Source organism: Coregonus lavaretus, assembly GCF_964263955.1.
Source record: "Coregonus lavaretus genome assembly, chromosome: 15".
Taxonomy (NCBI): domain Eukaryota; kingdom Metazoa; phylum Chordata; class Actinopteri; order Salmoniformes; family Salmonidae; genus Coregonus; species Coregonus lavaretus.
Window position 1 is genome coordinate 14,272,349 of NC_140002.1, and position 23,437 is coordinate 14,295,785.

A 23,437-nucleotide genomic window follows, 5' to 3' on the forward strand; every position below is an offset into this window, starting at 1 on the left:
TGCACAAAATTTTAGAGAAATAAGCTTTTAGTGTGTATGGAACATTTCTGGGATTTTTTATTTCAGCTCATGAAACATGGGACCAACACATTACATGTTGCATTTATATTTTTGTTCATTGTACATTATTTGTAATTGTCATTATAATCCTAAACATAAACATTGTGACCGTGCAGTCAGTCATCCTCCTATTTTATAGATGTGAACATTTATGGATGAACAGTACATGTATTTATAGATGTGGAATGGATAGAGGAAATAGATATAGATAGAGGAGATAGTCTTCTGATTGTTATTGGATATTACGTCCCTGAACATAAGCACAGACAGACGGAGTGTGAGTCACTTCTTCTCCCAGTATTTCCGGACTACTGTATCTATAGAAATCCTGGATGACTGCCCTCCCTCTCCACCTCCCCCTCCATCCCTCCCCCTCCATACCTCCATACCTCCATTCCTCCCCCTCCATCCCTCTCCCTCCCCCTCCATCCCTCCCCCTCCCCCTCCATCCCTCCATCCCTCTGCTCCATGCATCCCTCCACCCCTTCCTCCTCCCTCCTTCTCTCCCCCTACTCTCTCTCCTCCCGCTCTTCCCTCCAGGCCGAGAACCTCCTGCTGGATGCCAACGCCAACATCAAGATTGCCGACTTCGGCTTCAGTAATGAGTTCATGCTGGGCAACAAGCTGGACACGTTCTGTGGCTCCCCACCCTACGCTGCCCCGGAACTTTTCCAGGGGAAGAAGTACGACGGGCCTGAGGTGGACGTCTGGAGTCTGGGAGTCATACTATACACGCTGGTGTCAGGGTCGCTGCCCTTCGATGGGCAGAACCTCAAGGTGTGTGTGTGTGGGGGAGGTGGGGCAGTGAGGCGTTGTGGGGGTGGGGGGGTGGGGGGGGGGGGGGGGTTAGAGGTGGACATCTGTAGCCTGGGAGTCATACTGTACACACTGGTCAGCAGCTCCTGCCCATCGGAGTGTGTGGCTGTGTGGCTGCTAATCCGCATGCTTCATAGGATATAGTGTTGTAATGAGTGCAGAGTGCATTGCGTGTACAATGGATGTCTTATTTCTACTGTACTGTGTTGGTGTGTGTCTGGGTTGGCCTGTTGTTTGATGTGTGTTTTGACTATTTATGTTTTCATGTGTTTTCGGTCTGTGGTTGACAATCCGCGTTTGGTGTGTGTTTTCGGTGTGTGCTTAAAAACGTGTGTGTATGTGTGTGTTTATCACTGCCCACAGGAGCTGCGTGAGCGCGTCCTGAGGGGGAAGTATCGTGTGCCCTTCTACATGTCCACCGACTGCGAGGGGATCCTACGCCGGTTCCTGGTGCTCAATCCCACCAAGCGCTGCACCCTAGATGTGAGGAGGACCAACCACCCATGCCTGATTCACACTATAGGACTGGCTTCGATATTTTCTTTTCACATTGTCCTTTCTTGCATAGTTTCAGCAATGGTGGATGTGGATGTGGATGTGTAACTATGCCAGTACAGCACGGCTTGGCTTGGTTCGGTTTGGCTCTGTAGTGTAAAAAGTGTATACAGTGAGAGAAACAAGTATTTGATCCCCTGCTGATTTTGTACGTTTGCCCACTGACAAAGAAATGATCAGTCTATAATTTTAATGGTAGGTTTATTTGAACAGTGAGTGACAGAATAACAACAAAAACATCCAGAAAAACGCATGTCAAAAATGTTATAAATTGATTTGCATTTTAATGAGGGAAATACGTATTTGACCCCCTCGCAATCAGAAAGATTTCTGGCTCCCAGGTGTCTTTTATACAGGTAACGAGCTGAGATTAGGAACACACTCTTAAAGGGAGTGCTCCTAATCTCAGTTTGTTACCTGTATAAAAGACACCTGTCCACAGAAGCAATCAATCAATCAGATTCCAAACTCTCCACCATGGCCAAGACCAAAGAGCTCTCCAAGGATGTCAGGGACAACATTGTAGACCTACACAAGGCTGGAATGGGCTACAAGACCATCGCCAAGCAGCTTGGTGAGAAGGTGACAACAGTTGGTGCGATTATTCGCAAATGGAAGAAACACAAAACACTCTCAATCTCCCTCGGCCTGGGGCTCCATGCAAGATCTCACCTCGTGGAGTTGCAATGATCATGAGAATGGTGAGGAATCAGCCCAGAACTACACAGGAGGATCTTGTCAATGATCTCAAGGCAGCTGGGACCATAGTCACCAAGAAAACAATTGGTAACAGACTACGCCGTGAAGGACTGAAATCCTGCAGCGCCCGCAAGGTCCTCCTGCTCAAGAAAGCACATATACAGGCCCGTCTGAAGTTTGCCAATGAACATCTGAATGATTCAGAGGAGAACTGGGTGAAAGTGTTGTGGTCAGATGTGACCAAAATTGAGCTCTTAGGCATCAACTCAACTCGCCGTGTTTGGAGGAGGAGGAATGCTGCCTATGACCCTAAGAACACCATCCCCACTGTCAAACATGGAGGTGGAAACATAATGCTTTGGGGGTATTTTTCTGCTAAGGGGACAGGACAACTTCACCACATCAAAGGGACGATGGACGGGGCCATGTACCGTCAAATCTTGGGTGAGAACCTGCATTGAAAATGGGTCGTGGATGGGTATTCCAGCATGACAATGACCCAAAACACACGGCCAAGGCAACAAAGGAGTGGCTCAAGAAGAAGCACATTAAGGTCCTGGAGTGGCCTAGCTAGTCTCCAGACCATAATCCCATAGTAAATCTGTGGAGGGAGCTGAAGGTTCGAGTTGCCAAACGTCAGGCTCGAAACCTTAATGACTTGGAGAAGATCGGCAAAGAGGAGTGGGACAAAATCCCTCCTGAGATGTGTGCAAACCTGGTGGCCAACTACAAAAACGTCTGACCTCTGTAATTGCCAACAAGGGTTTTGCCACCAAGTACTAAATCATGTTTTGCAGAGGGGTCAAATACTTATTTCCCTCATTAAAATGCAAATAAATTTGTCCCTGACATCCTTGGAGAGCTCTTTGGTCTTGGCCATGGTGGAGAGTTTGGAATCTGATTGATTGATTGCTTCTGTGGACAGGTGTCTTTTATACAGGTAACAAGCTGAGATTAGGAGCACTCCCTTTAAGAGTGTGCTCCTAATCTCAGCTCGTTACCTGTATAAAAGACACCTGGGAGCCAGAAATCTTTCTGATTGAGAGGGGGTCAAATACGTATTTCCCTCATTAAAATGCAAATCAATTTATAAAATTTTGACATGCGTTTTTCTGGATTTTTTTGTTGTTATTCTGTCTCTCACTGTTCAAATAAACCTACCATTAAAATTATAGACTGATCATGTCTTTGTCAGTGGGCAAACGTACAAAATCAGCAGGGGATCAAATACTTTTTTCCCTCACTGTAACAGCAGTGTACATTGCTATTAGTGTCACACACTAATACCCCAACATGTAATAAAGCCCCAACCACTAGGGCCGGGACCATACCAATATCGCATTTTTTTTCTCCCATGGCAACATTTTTTACACAAAGCAGACCAATCTCTTTGGTCCTTTTTAAAAACCAGCTGTATATAAAATATTGTGTGCTATAGCTTGGAAAATAAATACATGTGACTCGGGATGACAACATAATGATGTTTGTTTCCAACATTAGGGTGGTTTTCCTAAAGTTAAATCCGCTTTGTGTTTTGTTTCCTTGCCACGATACTAATGAGTATTGCAATACTGGTATCGCCACCGGCCCTACAAACCACCATAACAGGAATATCACCTACATCCCCAGAACCCCAACACACACACACACACACAGGATTTCCAACTTTAGCTACTCTCTAACATGGAATCTTGTTGTGATCTCCACAGCAAGTCATGAAGGACAAGTGGATAAACGCAGGGTATGATGAGGATTCCTTGAAGCCCCATATAGAGCCTGTTGAGGACTACAGTGATGCCGCTCGCATAGGTGAGCCAGCTATGTGCAGGCCACTGGGTTGCTATCCACCATGTTGGCTCTAAGGGCAATGTGTTACTCTTCCATTTTGGCTCTCGTGGCTTCTTTAGCCAGGTCACTTCATGCCTTTTGACATTATCATGAAACACATTTCAGATACAGTATCCTTTCAGTTAATATCTGTTCATGAAACGTTAGCTTAAAATGAACTTTAGCTTAAAATTATTTCCAAAATGGCCACCTTCTTTTTCCCCATCTCCCCTTATTTGTGGTCCTCAGAGGTGATGGTGGGGATGGGCTTCACTCCCGAGGAGATCAAGGACGCTCTGCTCAACCAGAAGTACAACGAGGTCACCGCTACCTACCTACTGCTGGGCCTCAAGAATGAGGTGAGCAGTCTGAGCCTGGTCACCAGAGGGCAGCACAAGATATCAATGCGCTATTACACAGAAATACACTGCAGCCCTAGTAATCAGTATGTATACTGGATTTAGGACATACTAAAATGGCTTATTTGATGAAGAATTATGTAGGCAAACAATAGATATTTATGTAGGCGTATTATGTGAATGTAAAACAACATATACGTACACAGAAAGAAATTGTGCTCTTGGTGGCTCCACATTTAGTCCATGCAGCTGGTTAACACCTGCGCTGTGGTTGTCTTGGTAACAGGAAGGCGGCGAGTCTCGTTCGGCCAGTACCCTGTCCCTGGCACGGGTCCGGCCCAGCCCCATCACCAACGGGACCAACAAACTCTCCTCGGCCACTGCAGGCTCCTCTTCCTCATCTTCCTCCTCCTCGCACAGCAAGACCCAGCGCAGCGCCTCCACCTATCACAGGCAGCGGCGGCACAGTGACTTCTGTGAGTGTTCTACTGTGCATTCTGCTGCACCTTCTACTGTACCCTCTTGTTTACTTTCTACTGTAGATTCTACTGTAATGTACCTTCCCTCACCGTCTCATAACCCGCCCCCCCATATTGTCAAAAGAAAATGTTATATTTTTAATACCCTCAAACACCAAGTTAGGCATACCTAATTTCAAAATAGACAATCATCACTGTCAACTGTGAATGATAATTCTTCATGTTTTACGGTGAAACGTCCAAATTGCATCTTTATGCCAATCATTTGATCTCAATCAGTTTCATGGGAATATGCATTTAGTTCTTCTTGAATTACCCTGAGCCAATTAGAGCAGATGGTGTTAGCAAACTATATAGCCTTCCTGTATTTTGTTTCAGTCAAAGCACATTCTGTCTAGTGGCACGCTGTTGAGTTTTGGCCACATTCAATTTTTTTATTTACTATTCAGCTAACATCCTAAAATCTCATAAGAAATTAGGTGGTGTTTTTGGTGTAACAGTAATGTTATACTATGTTATTATATTTGGTTATGTTATGTAGAATACCAATTCATGATTATGTGATCTTGAAATACATCATATTCAGCTTTGATCTAACTTTACTAATCTAGCACCATTGTGAGAAGTGGCAGAGTGGTCGCTCCGGTGTTAACATGTGTGTTCCCCCCTCAGGCGGGCCCTCCATGCCGGTCATGCACCCCAAGCGGAGCCCCACCAGCACGGGCGACCGGGAGCTGCGGGAGGGGCGCATGCCCCCGCGTAAGGCCAGCTGCAGCGTGATGGGCAGCCGCTCGCTGCCACCCTCCAGTCCCATGGTCAGCAGCGCCAATAACCCCAACAAGTCAGAGATCCCCGACCGCCGAAAGGAGATGACTGCCACCACGGTGAGGAACAGTGAGGTAGGACGGGTGGGTTGGGTAGCGGGGGTTTATAGGGCTGCATTTGAAATGGCACCTTATTCCATAAGTAGTTTATTACTACACAGGAAAAAGGGTGCCATTTTGGACATACTCTAGGTTAGCAAATGGCTGCTAGCTATAAGACTTGTGTGGACACATTTCCACAGGGTAAAATGTAAGGGCGTTTTCACACAAGTTTGTTTGCTATAGTTCTTCATTTGGTCCGGTCGGTTTCACATTGCCAAATGTCAAACAGACAAAAATGCATATACAAAACCATTTGTTTATGCAAGTCATAACGCCACACCGTAACCATAGATTCAGGACTATGGACAGAAGGCTACTGCAGTCAGCGCGATGAAAGGATAATATTAGATGCACAGCCAATTTCAGCACCACCGGAGTGGACAGTCAGGACAACAGGAGCACTGTGCCAGGGCTCACCTCAGAGCACAACCAATTAGGCTACATTGGTCATTGTCCCTATACCCATCAAATAACACAAAGTTGTGTATACAGTGGGGGAAAAAAGTATTTAGTCAGCCACCAATTGTGCAAGTTCTCCCACTTAAAAAGATGAGAGAGGCCTGTAATTTTCATCATAGGTACACGTCAACTATGACAGACAAAATGAGAAAAAGAATCCAGAAAATCACATTGTAGGATTTTTTATGAATTTATTTGCAAATTATGGTGGAAAATAAGTATTTGGTCAATAACAAAAGTTTCTCAATACTTTGTTATATACCCTTTGTTGGCAATGACACAGGTCAAATGTTTTCTGTAAGTCTTCACAAGGTTTTCACACACTGTTGCTGGTATTTTGACCCATTCCTCCATGCAGATCTCCTCTAGAGCAGTGGTGTTTTGGGGCTGTCGCTGGGCAACACAGACTTTCAACTCCCTCCAAAGATTTTCTATGGGGTTGAGATCTGGAGACTGGCTAGGCCACTCCAGGACCTTGAAATGCTTCTTACGAAGCCACTCCTTCGTTGCCCGGGCGGTGTGTTTGGGATCATTGTCATGCTGAAAGACCCAGCCACGTTTCATCTTCAATGCCCTTGCTGATGGAAGGAGGTTTTCACTCAAAATCTCACGATACATGGCCCCATTCATTCTTTCCTTTACACGGATCAGTCGTCCTAGTCCCTTTGCAGAAAAACAGCCCCAAAGCATGATGTTTCCACCCCCATGCTTCACAGTAGGTATGGTGTTCTTTGGATGCAACTCAGCATTCTTTGTCCTCCAAACACGACGAGTTGAGTTTTTACCAAAAAGTTATATTTTGGTTTCATCTGACCATATGACATTCTCCCAATCCTCTTCTGGATCATCCAAATGCACTCTAGCAAACTTCAGATGGGCCTGGACATGTACTGGCTTAAGCAGGGGGACACGTCTGGCACTGCAGGATTTGAGTCCCTGGCGGCGTAGTGTGTTACTGATGGTAGGCTTTGTTACTTTGGTTCCAGCTCTCTGCAGGTCATTCACTAGGTCCCCCTGTGTGGTTCTGGGATTTTTGTGATCATTTTGACCCCACAGGGTGAGATCTTGCGTGGAGCCCCAGATCGAGGGAGATTATCAGTGGTCTTGTATGTCTTCCATTTCCTAAAAATTGCTCCCACAGTTGATTTCTTCAAACCAAGCTGCTTACCTATTGCAGATTCAGTCTTTCCAGCCTGGTGCAGGTCTACAATTTTGTTTCTGGTGTCCTTTGACAGGTCTTTGGTCTTGGCCATAGTGGAGTTTGGAGTGTGACTGTTTGAGGTTGTGGACAGGTGTCTTTTATACTGATAACAAGTTCAAACAGGTGCCATTAATACAGGTAACGAGTGGAGGACAGAGGAGCCTCTTAAAGAAGAAGTTACAGGTCTGTGAGAGCCAGAAATCTTGCTTGTTTGTAGGTGACCAAATACTTATTTTCCACCATAATTTGCAAATAAATTCATTAAAAATCCTACAATGTGATTTTTCTTTTTAAGTGGGAGAACTTGCACAATTGGTGGCTGACTAAATACTTTTTTTCCCCACTGTATATATCAATAGCAATTACACCCGCAAAAGCAAGCAATGATATTAAGAATCTCTAAAAGATGCATTGAAGTAAAAAGCAAAGGCCTAAACTAGACATTACATTAAAAAATCTGCCAAACAACCGGTAGGCTTACATGAGGGAAAACTAATTAATTCTGGCACGGCAACCAGAGCCATAAAGGTTGTAGCTTACCATTTAGAAGAGTTGCAGCATCCACCATGTTGTTAAACCTCATGAGAAGTTTCTGATTTCATTCTCCTTTCTGGCTAAATGTACTTGTCAGGTCCATCTCAAATGCAAGCTCGACAAGCTGGGCTTTTCGTTGATGTAACATGCTGCGTCTGTGTTCACTGAATATGTTCTTCAGGGTGGAGAATGAATTTTCACACATTGCTGTAGATGTCCCAAATAATCCATGTTTCAGTGCACAGTCGGCATTGCTGACCAAAGGCCCGCCATATCTTTGAAGAACACTGAGTGGGGTCCATTTGTTGTTGCTGGCTGTGGTTGTGATTTCACTTAGCAAAAATGCACTTTGCAAACCACAATACACTCTGCTTCCACTGGTTCAGTTTTGGTTAAATCCAACAGGTCGTCAGGTGCTATTTGTTGGAGTAACGGAGGTGCAGGTGCTTGTTGTGATGTTAACCTCGTGCTGTTGGTGCTAGGCCCTGGCTCTTCTCCATCTTGTTGGTCAGCAGGCAGCATAGGGGATGGGCGGATATTACATTTGATGCTAGGCTCCTCAACCTCGGTGGTCGGGCCAGCAGGTTGCTCAATGAGCTAGGCATCGCTCTCGACATGGTGGTCCTCAGTGTTTTGCTCATGGCAGTGGCCAGACATTTTCGGATATCCATGCTGATTAGCCAGCTATAATTATTCAGCTCACTGCTACCAAAACTTAACGAAGCTAGTATATACAAGCTATCCTATTATTAGCTGTAGCTGTCTGCAAAAGTGAACAACTTTTTTTCCCTCTCTGTGAAAAAAAACGGGTCAATTTGACCCCACCCTGGTGGGATCCAATGTGCTTCCTAAACAAGCTAATGAAGGTGGTACCTTATTAAATTGCATGGCTAGGTGCCCAATCAGAATGCATTGGATTTTAACTACTAAATGTTACATTATTACATCCCCCCTCCTCAGATCATGATCGCTCACCCGCCATATAGCCTCTGTCCTGGCCTGCACTACTGGCAGGCCCGGCAGCGCTACATTGGCAAAACCAGGCATTGTAATTCATATATCATTTGTTATGTTTATGGGGAAACATAACTGGGGGGGGCACAAATTCTATCTGGGTGGTCCATGCCCGGCTTTGCCACCCCGTAGAGCCGGCCCAGGCAGTAGCCTACTTTGCATCGGATGCGCTTAAAAATGTGCTGCTAGCTACTCACAAAATGTTTCAGAAATATAAAGTTATGATATTGTGTGCATTTCATCTAATGCTCACAGTTAAACAACCAATAATACTGCTGGACTCTGGTTATTTTCTTGTGTTTGGTCCAGACTGCATTCTCACCTGCAGCAAATGTCGTAGAAATATTTGGCTCAAAAGTAGTCAACTCAAAAATATCTCTCAAGAGACTGGAGCTTGTGAATCCAAAAATTTGACTTTATTATTTGCGTAACAAAGCCGAGCCACTCCATGGAACGGCTGTCTCTCTCTGGCTCAGAAATCTCTTTTATACACACACAAATGCACAGTCATGTTTACATAGCATACAATGCTACTCCCCTTAAGATAACTGATTAACATCTTTAACTGCCACGCCACTATTATCTTTCAAAGTCCAACAACACATGTTGTTTACTCCAAAAGACCATGGGCGCTTTTGCCTCTTTCCCTTATCTCATTATATTGGTGGCGTGGCTCAGACACTTTTTAAAATAATATACATACATTCATTAAAGCATGTTTACACACTGTATTGGCTATATTCCTTATTTAGACATGCATCTGGATTATAAAATGTCAATTATGTTTACTATATTTTACCTTTGACATTTCCCAACATTTTCCTTAATGATACATAAAATATTACCATACAAACCACACCGAGGTACTAATGGAATCGGACCGAGACCATTGTTTTTTCGCGAACCACAGTGCGTGGTTTGGTGCGCACTCGAGTGCGAATTGTTCAAGTTTGTTTATTCGTCATATACACATGATATACATGGAGTACAAAGTGCAATGAAATGCTCTCTTGCAGGTTAACCTCTCAACAGTACAACAAAAATAGAGAAAGTCAATGGGTAAAGAAGGGAAATAAAAGTACAAAATATACACTCAACTGGCAGCTTCATTAAATAGTACCCGCAAAACACCAGTCTCAACAGTGAAGAGGCAACTCTGGGATGCTGACCTTCTAGGCAGAGTTGCAAAGAAAAAGCCATATCTCAGTGGCCAATAAAAAGAAAAGATTAAGATGGGCCGTCTGAGATATAGCTTTTTCTGATCACCGGGGCCTCCCACTCCTCTTTCTATTCTGGTTAGAGCCAGTTTGCGCTGTTCAGTGAAGGGAGTAGTACACAGCGTTGAACGAGATCTTCAGTTTCTTGGCAATTTCTCGCATGGAATAGCCTTCATTTCTCAGAACAAGAATAGACTGACGAGTTCCAGAAGAAAGTTATTTGTTTCTGGCCATTTTGAGCCTGTAATCGAACCCACAATTGCTGATGCTCCAGATACTCAACGTAAAACTGTATGCACACATGACTGTAAGTCGCTTTGGATAAAAGCGTCTGCTAAATGGCATGTTTATGTTTAGTCTCAAGAAGGCCAGTTTTATTGCTTCTTTAATCAGCACAACAGTTTTCAGCTGTGCTAACATAATTGCAAAAGGGTTTTCTAATGATCAATTAGCCTTTTAAAATGATAAACATGGATTAGCAAACATAATGTGCCATTGGAACACAGGACTGATGGTTGCTGATAATGTGCCTCTGTACACCTATGTAGATATTCCATTAAAAATCAGCAGTTTCCAGCTACAATAGGCATTTACAACATTAACAATGTCTACACTGTATTTCTGATCAATTTGATGTTATTTTAATGGACAAAACAATTGCTTGCTACTTTTGAACAGTAGTGTATATAAAATACAACTCAAGATAAAATAGAATAGTAATTTTAGCAAGAATGTCCCTGTCCTGGGTACATGCTTCAAGACAACCACCATCGTATCTATGGTAAAGTCTGATTTGGTCATTTGTTCTGACCCCGCTCTCTTACTTTCCCAGAACAACATTCCGGGAAGTGCCATGACCCGCCGGAACACATACGTCTGCACGGACCGCTCCAGCACTGACAGACACTCCCTGCTGCAGAATGGCAAGGAGAACAGGTAAAGGACATGGAGGGACAAGGGAGGGAGAGCGAGAGAGAGAGAGAGAGAGAGAGAGAGAGAGAGAGAGAGAGAGAGAGAGACTCCCAAATATGTCCCCTGATGATGATTAAGATTAAGAGATTAAGATCAATTTATTGGTGAATTGAACACAAGGTCCAACCGAAATTTGACTTCTGCTTTTAAAGGAGAAGATTAATTTTTTACAACCAAATCTCTATTTTGTATGTAAATTATATGTTCTAGAAGGGTCCAGACACCTTTTTTGTGATTTCACTTGTTTTTTAGAAATGTACCCAGTGTGTGCCCAGTGGGCGCTTCCTCATCCTCCTTGTGTAGTATGGGGGCCCTGAAAAAACATGAACAAAGGCTCCAAAAACACATTGGTTAAATCATCATTGTTTCCATGTAATTTCAATGAAATTACAGTGCCAGTCAAAAGTTTGGACACACCTACTCATTCAAGGGTTTGTCTTTATTTTTACAATTTTCTACATTGTAGAATAATAGTGAAGACATCAAAACTATGAAATAACACATAAGGAATCATGTAGGAACCAAAAAAGTGGTGTTAAACAAATCCAAATATATTTTATATTTGAGATTCTTCAATGTAGCCACCCTTTGCCTTGATGACAGCTTTGCACAGTCTTGGCATTCTCTCAACCAGCTTCACCTGGAATACTTTTCCAACAGTCTTGAAGGAGTTCCCACATATGCTGAGCACTTGTTGGCTGCTTTTCCTTCACTCTGCCGTCCGACTCATCCCAAACCATCTCCATTGGGTTGAGGTCGGGGGATTGTGGAGACCAGGTCATCTGATGCAGCACTCCATCAGTCCCACTAAACCCAAACCAGATGAGATGGCGTATCGCTGCAGAATGCTGTGGTAGCCATGCAGTTAAGTGTACCTTGAATTCTAAATAAATCACAGACAGTGTCACCAGCCCCACACCGTAACACCACCTCCTCCATGCTTTACGGTGGGAACAACACATGCGGAGATCATCCGTTCACCCACACCACGTCTCACAAAGACACATCCAGACCAAAGGACACATTTCCACTGGTCTAATGTCCATTGCTTGTGTTTCTTGGCCCAAGTAGGTCTCTTCTTATTATTGGTGTCCTTTAGTAGTGGTTTCTTTGCAGCAATTCGACCATGAAGGCCTGATTCACACAGTCCCCTCTGAACAGTTGATGTTGAGATGTGTCTGTAATTTGAACTCTGTGAAGCTTTTATTTTGACTGCAATTTCTGAGGCTGGTAACTCTAATGAACTTATCCTCTGCAGCAGAGGTAACTCTGGGTCTTCCATTCCTGTGGCGGTCCTCATGAGAGCCAGTTTCATCATAGCACTTGATGGTTTTTGCGACTGCACTTGAAGAAACGTTGAAAGTTCTTGAAATGTTCCGTATTGACTGACCTTCATGTCTTAAAGTAATGATGGACTGTCGTTTCTGTTTGCTTATTTGAGCTGTTCTTGCCATAAAATGGCTATCTTCTGTATACCCCCCCTACCTTGTCAAAACATAACTGATTGGCTCAAACACATTAAGAAGGATAGAAATTCCACAAATTAACTTTTAAGAAGGCACACCGTTTAATTGAAATGCATTCCAGGTGACTACCTCATGAAGCTGGTTGAGAGAATGCCAAGAGTGTGCAAAGCTGTCATCAAGGCAAAGGGTGGCTACTTTGAAGAATCTCAAATATAAAATATATTTGGATTTGTTTAACACCACTTTTTTGGTTCCTACATGATTCCATATGTGTTATTTCATAGTTTTGATGTCTTCACTATTATTCTACAATGTAGAAAATAGTAAAAATAAAGAAAAACCCTTAAATGAGTAGGTGTGTCCAAACTTTTGACTCGTAGTGTATGTTGAACCTCCCGAGTGGCGCAGTGGTCTAAGGCACTGCATCGCAGTGCTAGCTGTGCCACTAGAGATCCTGGTTCGAATCCAGGCTCTGTTGTAGCCGGCCGCGACCGGGAGACCCATGGGGCGGCGCACAATTGGCCCAGCGTCGTCCAGGGTAGAGGAGGGAATGGCCGGGAGGGATGTAGCTCAGTTGGTAGAGCATGGCGTTTGCAACACCAGGGTTGTGGGTTTGATTCCCACGGGGGTCCAGTATGGAAAAAAATATATATATATGTATACACTCACTAACTGTAAGTCGCTCTGGATAAGAGCGTCTGCTAAATGACTAAAATGTAAATGTTGAACAAACGTGGAATAGAGGTTGCATCTACATCTGTGCCCAGTGGGTGATTTGCTGTTTGGGGTAAGTTTCTGAAAAACAAATGAAGTCACAGAAAAGGTGTCTGGACCCTTCTATAACATGCCATTTACATCAAAAATAGAGATTTGATTGTGAAAAACAAAACTTCTCCTTTATCCCAACGAAAGACACACATACAGGCTTTTGGAGAGGTGCGGGGGGGCTGTCACACTGAGCGCTCGGGAGCTGTTGTTGTGGGGGGTTAAGTGCCTTGCTGAAAGGGACATAGGCAGGCAATGGCATCTAGGATTTGATACCAGCAACCCTCCGGTTGGTTGCCATCTCACTTCCCATTTCCCACCAGGTCACCTCCCGACAGATTTTTCCCGTCTGACCCGGGATTTGAACTGGCAACTCTCTGGCTGCTGGGTCGCCTCTCTAACCGCTAGGCTACCTGGCGCCCCGTTTTTAGTGTTGTTTTTTGTCAACCATTTTATTGTGAAGTCGAAGACAAACTTCCACTTTGTGTGGACAGTAACATTTGTCTAATTCTAATTGTCTCTCTGCTCCAGCTCCCTGTCCCACCGCCTGCCCCCCACATCCCCCTCCACGCTGAGCATCTCTGGGGCTGGGGCCGGGGCCTCCTCCTCCTCTTCTAGCGAGCGCTGCCGTCTGACACGGGGCTCCACCATTCGGAGCACCTTTCACGGGGGCCAGCTGAGGGACCGGGGCCCGCCCGTCTACTCGGCCCCGCCCACCTCCCCCACGCTGTCCCACCATGACGCCAGTCCCCTGCCGCACGCCCGCAGCCGTGCCACCTCCAACCTCTTCACCAAGCTCACCTCCAAACTCACACGCAGGTAAGCGGTCACCTCCGTAACGGTCACCTCCGTAACAGTCACCTCAGTAACACTCGCCTCCAAATGCAGGGGACTATCACCTCAGTGAATAGTAGTAGTCGCCTCCGTAATGCCTGCCTCCAAACTCACAAGCAGGTAATCGTGGACCTGGGTCGTGTTTAGAAGGGGAAACGGGGGAGGTATGCATACTACCTGAATTTGTTCAAGAAGATCACCAATTATCATTCTCTGTTGCAAAAAGTTACAGGCCACGGCCCTGGGTCCTGACATAGAGAGCTAACCCATCTCTGCCTGGAATCAGCTTTAATATACAGTATAATCACATATATGTAATGTAATGAAACATATGCTTCCTCCATGCCAATCAGCTACAGCTGTGCTGTTATCCACCACTCCCTTGGCCATGTTTCAAATATATTCTCTTTCTCCCCCTCCTCTCCCATTTATTTTTCTATTTCTCTCTCTTGCGCTTCCTCTTCCTCTCCTTACATCAGGGTCAATCTTGAACCCTCTAAGCGCCAGGGCTCAAACAAATCAGTCTCGGGTTGTACCCTTCCCCAGGGATCAAAAACAGTTAGTAAGTTCCCATGTCTCTAGCTTCTCTCTGTCGATCTGCCTGCCTGCTTGCCTGCCTACCTTCTGGACATACTAACACTGTGTGTGTGTGTGTGTGTGTGTGTGTGTGTGTGTGTGTGTGCGTGCCTGTCTGACGGTGTTCCTGTTTACTTACCTATCGGTCTGCCTTTCTGTTACATACCTTTGTGTCTGTCTTTCTGCATGTCTACCTGTCTATGTCTTACCGACCTGTCTGTCTGTATGTCTGCCTTTCTCTAACTTCCCATGTGCCTAGTACTTACCTGTCTGTATGCCTGCCTGCCTGTCTGTATACCTGTTTGTCTGTATGCCTTACCTGTATGTATGCTTGTCTGTCTGCCTTACCTCTCTGTCTGTCTGCCTTACCTGTCTGTCTGTCTGTCTGTCTGCCTTACCTGACTGTCTGTATGCTTGTCTGTCTGTCTGTCTGTCTGTATGCCTGTACAGTTGAAGTCGGAAGTTTACATACACTTAGGTTGGAGTCATTAAAACTTGTTTTTCAACCACTCCACACATTTCTTGTTAACAAACTATAGTTTTGGCAAGTCAGTTAGTCATCTACTTTGTGCATGACACAAGTAATTTATCCAACAATTGTTTACAGACAGATTATTTCACTTATAATTCAATGTATCACAATTCCAGTGGGTCAGATGTTTACATACACTAAGTTGACTGTGCCTTTAAACAGCTTGGAAAATTCCAGAAAATGATGTCATGGCTTTAGAAGCTTCTGATAGGCTAATTGACATCATTTGAGACAATTGGAGGTGTACCTGTGGATGTATTTCAAGGCCTACCTTCAAACTCAGTGTCTCTTTGCTTGACATCATGGGAAAATCAAAAGACATCAGCCAAGACCTCAGGAAAAAGAATTGTAGACCTCCACAAGTCTGGTTCATCCTTGGGAGCAATTTCCAAATGCCTGAAGGTACCACATTCATCTGTACAAACAATAGTACACAAGTATAAACACCATGGGACCACGCAGCCGTCATACCGCTCAGGAAGGAGACGCGTTCTGTCTCCTAGAGATGAACGTACTTTGGTGCGAAAAGTGCAAATCAATCCCAGAACAACAGCAAAGGACCTTGTGAAGATGCTGGAGGAAACAGGTACAAAAGTATCTATATCCACAGTAAAACGAATCCTATGTCGACATGACCTGAAAGGTCGCTCTGGAAGGAAGAAGCCACTGCTCCAAAACATAAAAAAGCCAGACTATGGTTTGCAACTGCACATGGGGACAAAGATCGTACTTTTTGGAGAAATGTCCTCTGGTATGATGAAACAAAAATAAACTGTTTGGTCATAATGACCAGCGTTATGTTTGGAGGAAAAAGGGAGTTGCTTGCATGCCGAAGAACACCATTCCAACCGTGAAGCACAGGAGTGGCAGCATCATGCTGTGGGGGTGCTTTGCTGCAGGAGCACTTCACAAAATAGATGGTATCATGAGGAAGGAAAATTATGTGAATATATTGAAGCAACATCTCAAGACATCAGTCAGGAAGTTAAAGCTTGGTCGCAAATGGGTCTTCCAAATGGACAATGACCCCAAGCATACTTCCAAAGTTGTGGCAAAATGGCTTAAGGACAACAAAGTCAAGGTATTGGAGTGGCCATCACAAAGCCCTGACCTCAAACCTATAGAAAATATGTGGGCAGAACTGAAAAAGCGTGTGCGAGGAAGGAGGCCTACAAACCTGACTCAGTTACACCAGCTCTGTCAGGAGGAATGGGCCAAAATTCACCCAATTTATTGTGGGAAGCTTGTGGAAGGTTACCCGAAACATTTGACCCAAGTTAAACAATTTAAAGGCAATGATACCAAATACTCATTGAGTGTAAGTAAACTTCTGACCCACAGGGAATGTGATGAAATAAATAAAAGCTAAAACAAATCATTCTCTTTACTATTATTCTGACATTTCACATTCTTAAAATAAAGTGGTGATCCTAAATGACCTAAAACATGGAATTTGTACTAGGATTAATTGTCAGGAATTGTGAAAAACTGAGTTTAAATGTATTTGGCTAAGGTGTATGTAAACTTCTGACTTCAACTGTATGTCTGTCCGTATGCCTTTCCTGTCTATATTCTTGTCTGTCTGTCTGTCTGTCTGTCTGTCTGTCTGTCTGTCTGTCTGTCTGTCTGTATGACTGTCTGTACCTACTTGTCTTTGTTCTGTAGCTCTTTCACACTGCTTTTTGGTTAATTCCTTTGGCATGCCTGGGGGATTACATTTTACTTGAACCCTGCATCATAAGGGCTACATATTACTGTCAAAACAATGACTTAACGGGTGTCATGATTGCAACTGACTTAACACTGTCATGACCCAAACCATGAATTAGCTATTGCAGTTTTGCTAGACAATTGGCTGATATACAGTAAACATGGTCTCAGTTGTCATAAGCTGACACCTATGATATCTGTTGTCATTGTTATGAAAGTGTTATGGAGCCTTTATTATACGTAAGGGCTTGCTTTAAATAAGTATTTGTTCCAGGGGCACCGTCCTAGTGGATAAGGTCTTCTCCCTTGTTTTATTTTGAATGACAGTTGATTCCCGGACATGATACAGCCTTATTATTTGACTATGTTGATCGAGTCAGGGCGCTCTGATATGGAGTGATATTAGTACTATTGCATTGATATCACTCCATACTCTGACCCGTATTCATGGATTGCACCTACGTCACCTATTCGCGTCACGCCATCTGAACGGAGGCTCACTCTTAGCTAGCCATCTAACGCTACACCAAATATTTTTTATAACTAACCCAAGATACACCACAGCCTGTCGTTTCCAATGGGAGCAAATTAAGCATAGTGGGCAGAACAAGCAAGGAGGTGGGCAGAGCCAAGAACGAGCTAGCGAGATCCTATTGGCGCGTTCTAGCATGTGTTTGCATATTTCCGTTAAGGAATGCCTACTCTGTGAACTGCGCATGTGCAGTAACTAAATTCGCCATTGCCCTCCTTCTAAACAACACAATTTTTTATAACTTTGGCAAAGGGTAAGGTCTACAAGACCTAGTCAACTCTGTTCGTTACAGATGATTGTTTTGGGAAAAGCAAACTGTATTCAGATCAAATGTTTCATCGCTGAGAAAATTAGCGTGTCGGCCCAGTTCCATCTGGCTCCATATTCTTCCACTGCCGGCCACTGGTGCTTCCTCTCCTCACTATATTTGCTGGAGAGTGGAACTTCAAACCGGATGCTTCAGATTTATACAGTACCAGTCAAAAGTTTGGACTCCTACTCATTCAAGGGTTTTTCGTTATTTTTACTATTTTCTACATTGTAGAATAATAGTGAAGACATCAAACTATGAAATAACACATATGGAATCATTTAGTAACCAAAAAAGTGTATTTGAGATTCTTCAAAGTAGCCACCAACTGCCTTGATGACAGCTTTGCACACTCAACCAGCTTCAACTGGAATGCTTTTCTTGAAGGAGTTCCCACATATGCTGAGCACTTGTTAGCTGCTTTTCCTTCACTCTGCGGTCCAACTCATCCCAAACCATCTCAACTGGGTTGAGGTCGGGTGATTGTGGAGGCCAGGTCAGCACTCCATCACTCTCCTTCTTGGTCAAATAACACTTACACAGCCTGGAGGTGTGTTGGGTCGTTGTCCTGTTGAAAAACAAATGATAGTCCCACTAAGCACAAACCAGATGGGATGGCGTATCGCTGCAGAATGCTGTGGTAGCCATGCTGGTTAAGTGTGCCTTGAATTCTAAATAAATCACAGACAGTGTCACCAGCAAAGCACCCCCACGCCATCACAACTTCTCCTCCATGCTTCACGGTGGGAACCACACATGCAGAGATCATCTGTTCACCTACTCTGCATCTCACAAAGACACGGTGGTTGGAACCCAAAATCTCAAATTTGGACTCATCAGACAGATTTCCACCGGTCTAATGTCCATTGTGCGTGTTTCTTGGCCCAAGCAAGTCTCTTCTTCTTATTGGTGTCCTTTAGTAGTGGTTTCTTTGCAGCAATTTGACCATGAAGGCCTGATTCACGCAGTCTCCTCTGAACAGTTGATGTTGAGATGTGTCTGTTACATGAACTCTGTGAAGCATTTATTTGGGCTGCAATCTGAGGTGCAGTTAACTCTAATGAACATCAAATCAAATGAAATGTTATTTGTGAAATGCACCGAATACAACAAGTGTAGACCTTACAGTGAAATGCTTACTTACAAGCCCTTAACCAACAATGCAGTTTTAAGAAAGAATACCAAAACAAATCACACAAAAAAAATAGAATATAAAATAATACAAAATAAAAGTAACAAATAATTAAAGAGCAGCAGTAAAATAACAATAGAGAGGCAATGCACATAGTCTGGGTAGCCATTGAATTAGATGTTCAGGAGTCTTATGGCTTGGGTGTAGAAGCTGTTTAGAAGCCTCTTGGACCTAGACTTGGCGCTCCGGTACCGCTTGCCGTGCGGTAGCAGAGAGAACAGTCTATGACTAGGGTGGCTGGAGTCTGACCATTTTTAGGGCCTTCCTCTGACACCGCCTGGTATAGAGGTCCTGGATGGCAGGAAGCTTGGCCCCAGTGATGTACTGGGCCTTACGCACTACCGTCTGTAGCACCTTGCGGTCAGAGGCCGAGCAGTTGCCATACCAGGCAGTGATGCAACCAGTCAGGATGCTCTCGATGCAGCTGTAGAACCTTTTGAGGATCTGAGGACCCATGCCAAATCTTTTCAGTCTCCTTAGGAGGAATAGGTTTTGTCGTGCCCTCTTCACGACTGTTTTGGTGTGTTTTGGACCCATGTTAGTTTGTTGGTGATGTGGACACTTATCCTCTGCAGTAGAGGTAACTCTGGGTCCTCCTTTCCTGTTGCGGTCCTCATGAGAGCCAGTTTCATCATAGCGCTTGATGGTTTTTGCGACTGCACTTGAAGAAACTTTCAAAGTTCTTGAAATGTTCCGTATTGACTGACCTTCATGTCTTAAAGTAATGATGGACTGTTGTTTCTCTTTGCTTATTTGAGCTGTTCTTGCCATAATATGGACTTGGTCTTTTACCAAGTATGGCTATGTTCTGTATACCACCCCTACCTTGTCACAACACAAGTGATTGGCTCAAATGCATTAAGAAGGAAAGAAATTCCATAAATTAACTTTTAAGAAGGCACACCTGTTAATTGAAATGCATTCCAGGTGACTACCTCATGAAGCTGGTTGAGAGAATGCCAAGAGTGTGCAAAGCTGTCATCAAGGCAAAGGGTGGCTACTTTGAGGAATCTCAAATATAAAATATATTTTGATTTGTTTAACACTTTTTTTGGTTACTACATGATTCCATATGTGTTATTTCATAGTTTTGATGTCTTCACTATTATTCTACAATGTAGAAAATAGTGAAAATAAAGAAAAACTCTTGAATGAGTAGGTGTGTCCTAACTTTTGACTGGTACTGTACATCTGGTGAAACATATGGCTCCTTGTTCTATCTGTGGTTATACTGCATCTAAAGTTAACCTGACGACATCACAATGAAGACAAAAGGTTTTCCTACTCATTATTTGCCTCCTTTAGAAATGACATGTTTCCAAGCCACTATAATGCACTTTAGACTAAATCTTCATCAACGCCAATTGACAATGCATTGAGTAGAACATTCACTCGGGAGTCAATAGAACTTTCATAACAATATTGTGATGCAACGTGCAACCCATGAACACCTGGAGGTTTTTGTTGCTGTTGTTTGTTTGTCCTCACTCTATGATTTATTTTCCTTTCTTTTTGAATGGCTTCACAGTATTGTGGATGGATGATGACTGTGTACTTCGTGGACATGGAACTGCACCTCCCATAAATCACTTCTCCGATTCTCCCTTTAACTGTGTGTGTGTGTGTGTTCTCTATGCAGGGTCACAAATGAACCTGAGGGAATCTGCCGATCTGCGGTCACAAGGTCAGTATATGTCACAAGGTCAGTATATCCAGCAACCCTTCGTCAACCCATCTTGAACTCATGTTTCAGACAGTAAACTTGCACACCTTAACTGGACATTTAAGCTTAGATTCAACAACCCGTTATCTCAAGTTTTTCTTCTTACCCACATTTACTACCCCTTTCCCTCTAACAACTCTTTTCTCCTCCTTTTTCCTCCACTCTTCCACCACTCTGTCCTTTCTCCTTCTTCTTTTCTGTCCCTTTCTGGTCTCCAGTCGCCATTTACCTGGGCATCAAAAAGCGGCCGAGCCCCGGGCCGTCGGACGTGGCTGGGATCTGAGGGGACCCGGGGGGCGACGGGACCCGGCGGAGGTGGTGCTGGCTCTGCGGGCGGCGGCACGGGGTTGCGGCTGCCAGGTCCACCACGCCGGCCCCTTTCTGCTCTCCTGCACCCACGGGGCGGCCGGTGGTCGCGTGGCCTTTGAGGCCGAGGTGTGCCACCTCTCCACGGGGGGCAGCGCCGCCAACAATGAGTCTTCCAACGGGGTGCGCTACACGCGACTCTGGGGGGCACCGCTCGCTTTCCGGGACATCGCCACGCAAATCTCGAAGGACCTCGAACTCTGAATATAATGGGGGATGGAAAGAGAAATAGATATAGGGACTTGGGGCTGGACCTGAAATAAAAATACATTTCCCCCTGTCTCTTATGTGGCTAAAGACCTACCACCCTCCACACCAGTCTCAACCTAACCACCCAAACACCCCCACGCCACACATACTCAAGCACCCCCTCCCCCCAACTTCATCCACTGGATCCGGATCAGAGAGGAATCCAGCTTCATATTTTTTAGCGTTAACTCTAGCCATAATGACTATTACTTTTATGATTGATATCATTGTGGTTTTTAACCATCACCACCTCTGAACCGACACTATCGAAAACATTCTCGAAAACATTTATTGTGTCTCGCCGTCTTTGATCGTCTTCTGCGTGTCACTGTATGTGTTTTTCATAATTCTTCTCCCATTTGAACATTGATACTGATGAAGTGATTATCCAAGGACTTGTCGCCTGTGGACAACATGCACAAATAGGGAGACAGTTAACTCAATGATTTGACAAGTAGCAATACATTTTGCTCTGTTTTTCATTGTGTGCACAGTATGGGCAGGATTGAATTATTGGCAATGACAGAGGAGTTGACAGACACTTTGAACCAGCCAATGGTAACCTTCAAATCCATTTACCACTTACATCATCATCAACTAAATAAAGTAGTAGGTGGGGATGTTTTCTCGGGCACACCATGAATCTATCTCAGTTAGTCTTACTGCACATGACAAATATAAACTGGACGGATATAGGTTTCAGTTTTGTAGTATTGTACAACCCACACCATAATAAGCTTTGTTAATGTATAAGGTCAGGTAGTATACACATTGGTACACATCATGCTCCATCAGTGGCAATATGAAAACGTAATCTATGTAGATCAAAACTGTGGTTCATAGTGCTATTTTTTCACCTTCATACCTCTTTAGCTACCTGTAGCTTTGGTTTCCTGCACACACCTTTGCAAAGTAATTCCATTGGCAAATTCCTTTTCCGGAGAAACTATTTTAACCCTCTGATTGGCTGGGATCAATGTCTGTGTTGGAACTGGTCATTATCAATAATTATATCAAGCTGTTTTTAAGCATTTTATCCCCTACCTCTCACAATATGATCTATCCCTTTTACCTTTCTTCAACAAAGTTGAATTCAAGTCATGAAACAGTTACATAGACTATGTTATGCTGAGGAACAATTAACTAACTCAATGTCTAATGGCTGAAAGGGTGATGGGAAGGCAAAATAATATATCCATGCAAAAGCGGTTCACTGCGAACATTGCACCCTTGAATGCCACATGGCTTGCCAAAATGCAAAGCTGTCAGACATCATAGTGAATCAAATATGGAACAGACAATGGTTGAAATACATGATTATTTATGTATTTATATTTGAAATACTTTATTTCTGTGTATTTGAGTAAGTCATATTTCTTTCAGTGCAATGCGATGCAATGCAATTTTTGGGGGGTTCTATTCCGTGCCATGCCAATTTATCTTCAGCCATCTGAACATCAAAATCAGTTTTTTTCTGAGGTAACTGAAACCACCCAATCCCATTCCTACTGTTACACACGCTGGTGCCTCTACTCTGACATCCTTCAACATTTTGACATTGGTGAACTTCAGATCAAACTGGTTTTGTCTACTGTTGATGACTGTCCCACATGACAAAATACTACAGTTTGTTATGTAAAATATTAGTACTTACTATAGAATTCTATAGAATGATGTAGTAAACTGTAGTATACTGTAGAATAGTATACTCCACACTGTAGTATCCCTCGATCGTGTAGTGCTTACTATAGAATGTTGTAGTATGCTGTAGAATACTATAGTAAATACTACAGTAATTTCCTCAAAATACTACAGTATCTGCAAAAACACTACAGTGTTTTAACTATAGTAATACTACAATATTAATTTGCATATACCCCACCCATTCCCATACCCCGTACCCCAATTTGTGCCACCCATGAGTGAGAAACCTACATGTCAAGTATAGACCATATATTGTGTTCCCTACAGGTTATATAAAAGAACAGAAGCTCTAAACTATCCGTTCAGACTCAATTCCTACCTACCTACAGGTTATATAAAATTAGCTATTTTAGTATTTGT

The 23,437-nt window shown here is 43.7% G+C and overlaps 1 protein-coding gene across 1 annotated transcript in view; it reads left to right on the top strand.

Annotated features, from left to right (window-relative positions):
• Nucleotides 1-21,328, top strand: part of LOC311142252 (MAP/microtubule affinity-regulating kinase 4-like) — a gene marked incomplete at both ends in the record, with an annotated part of 37,241 nt that extends 15,913 nt beyond the window's left edge. The window contains 11 exons of the mRNA XM_084177872.1: nt 601-837; nt 1,240-1,359; nt 3,840-3,939; nt 4,207-4,316; nt 4,603-4,792; nt 5,468-5,679; nt 10,979-11,082; nt 13,881-14,168; nt 14,663-14,749; nt 20,675-20,719; nt 20,977-21,328. Coding sequence (XP_084033998.1) covers nt 601-837; nt 1,240-1,359; nt 3,840-3,939; nt 4,207-4,316; nt 4,603-4,792; nt 5,468-5,679; nt 10,979-11,082; nt 13,881-14,168; nt 14,663-14,749; nt 20,675-20,719; nt 20,977-21,328 — 1,845 coding nt within the window. The remainder of the gene's footprint in view (nt 1-600; nt 838-1,239; nt 1,360-3,839; nt 3,940-4,206; nt 4,317-4,602; nt 4,793-5,467; nt 5,680-10,978; nt 11,083-13,880; nt 14,169-14,662; nt 14,750-20,674; nt 20,720-20,976) is intronic.
• Between the last annotated feature and the right edge of the window lie 2,109 nt (nt 21,329-23,437).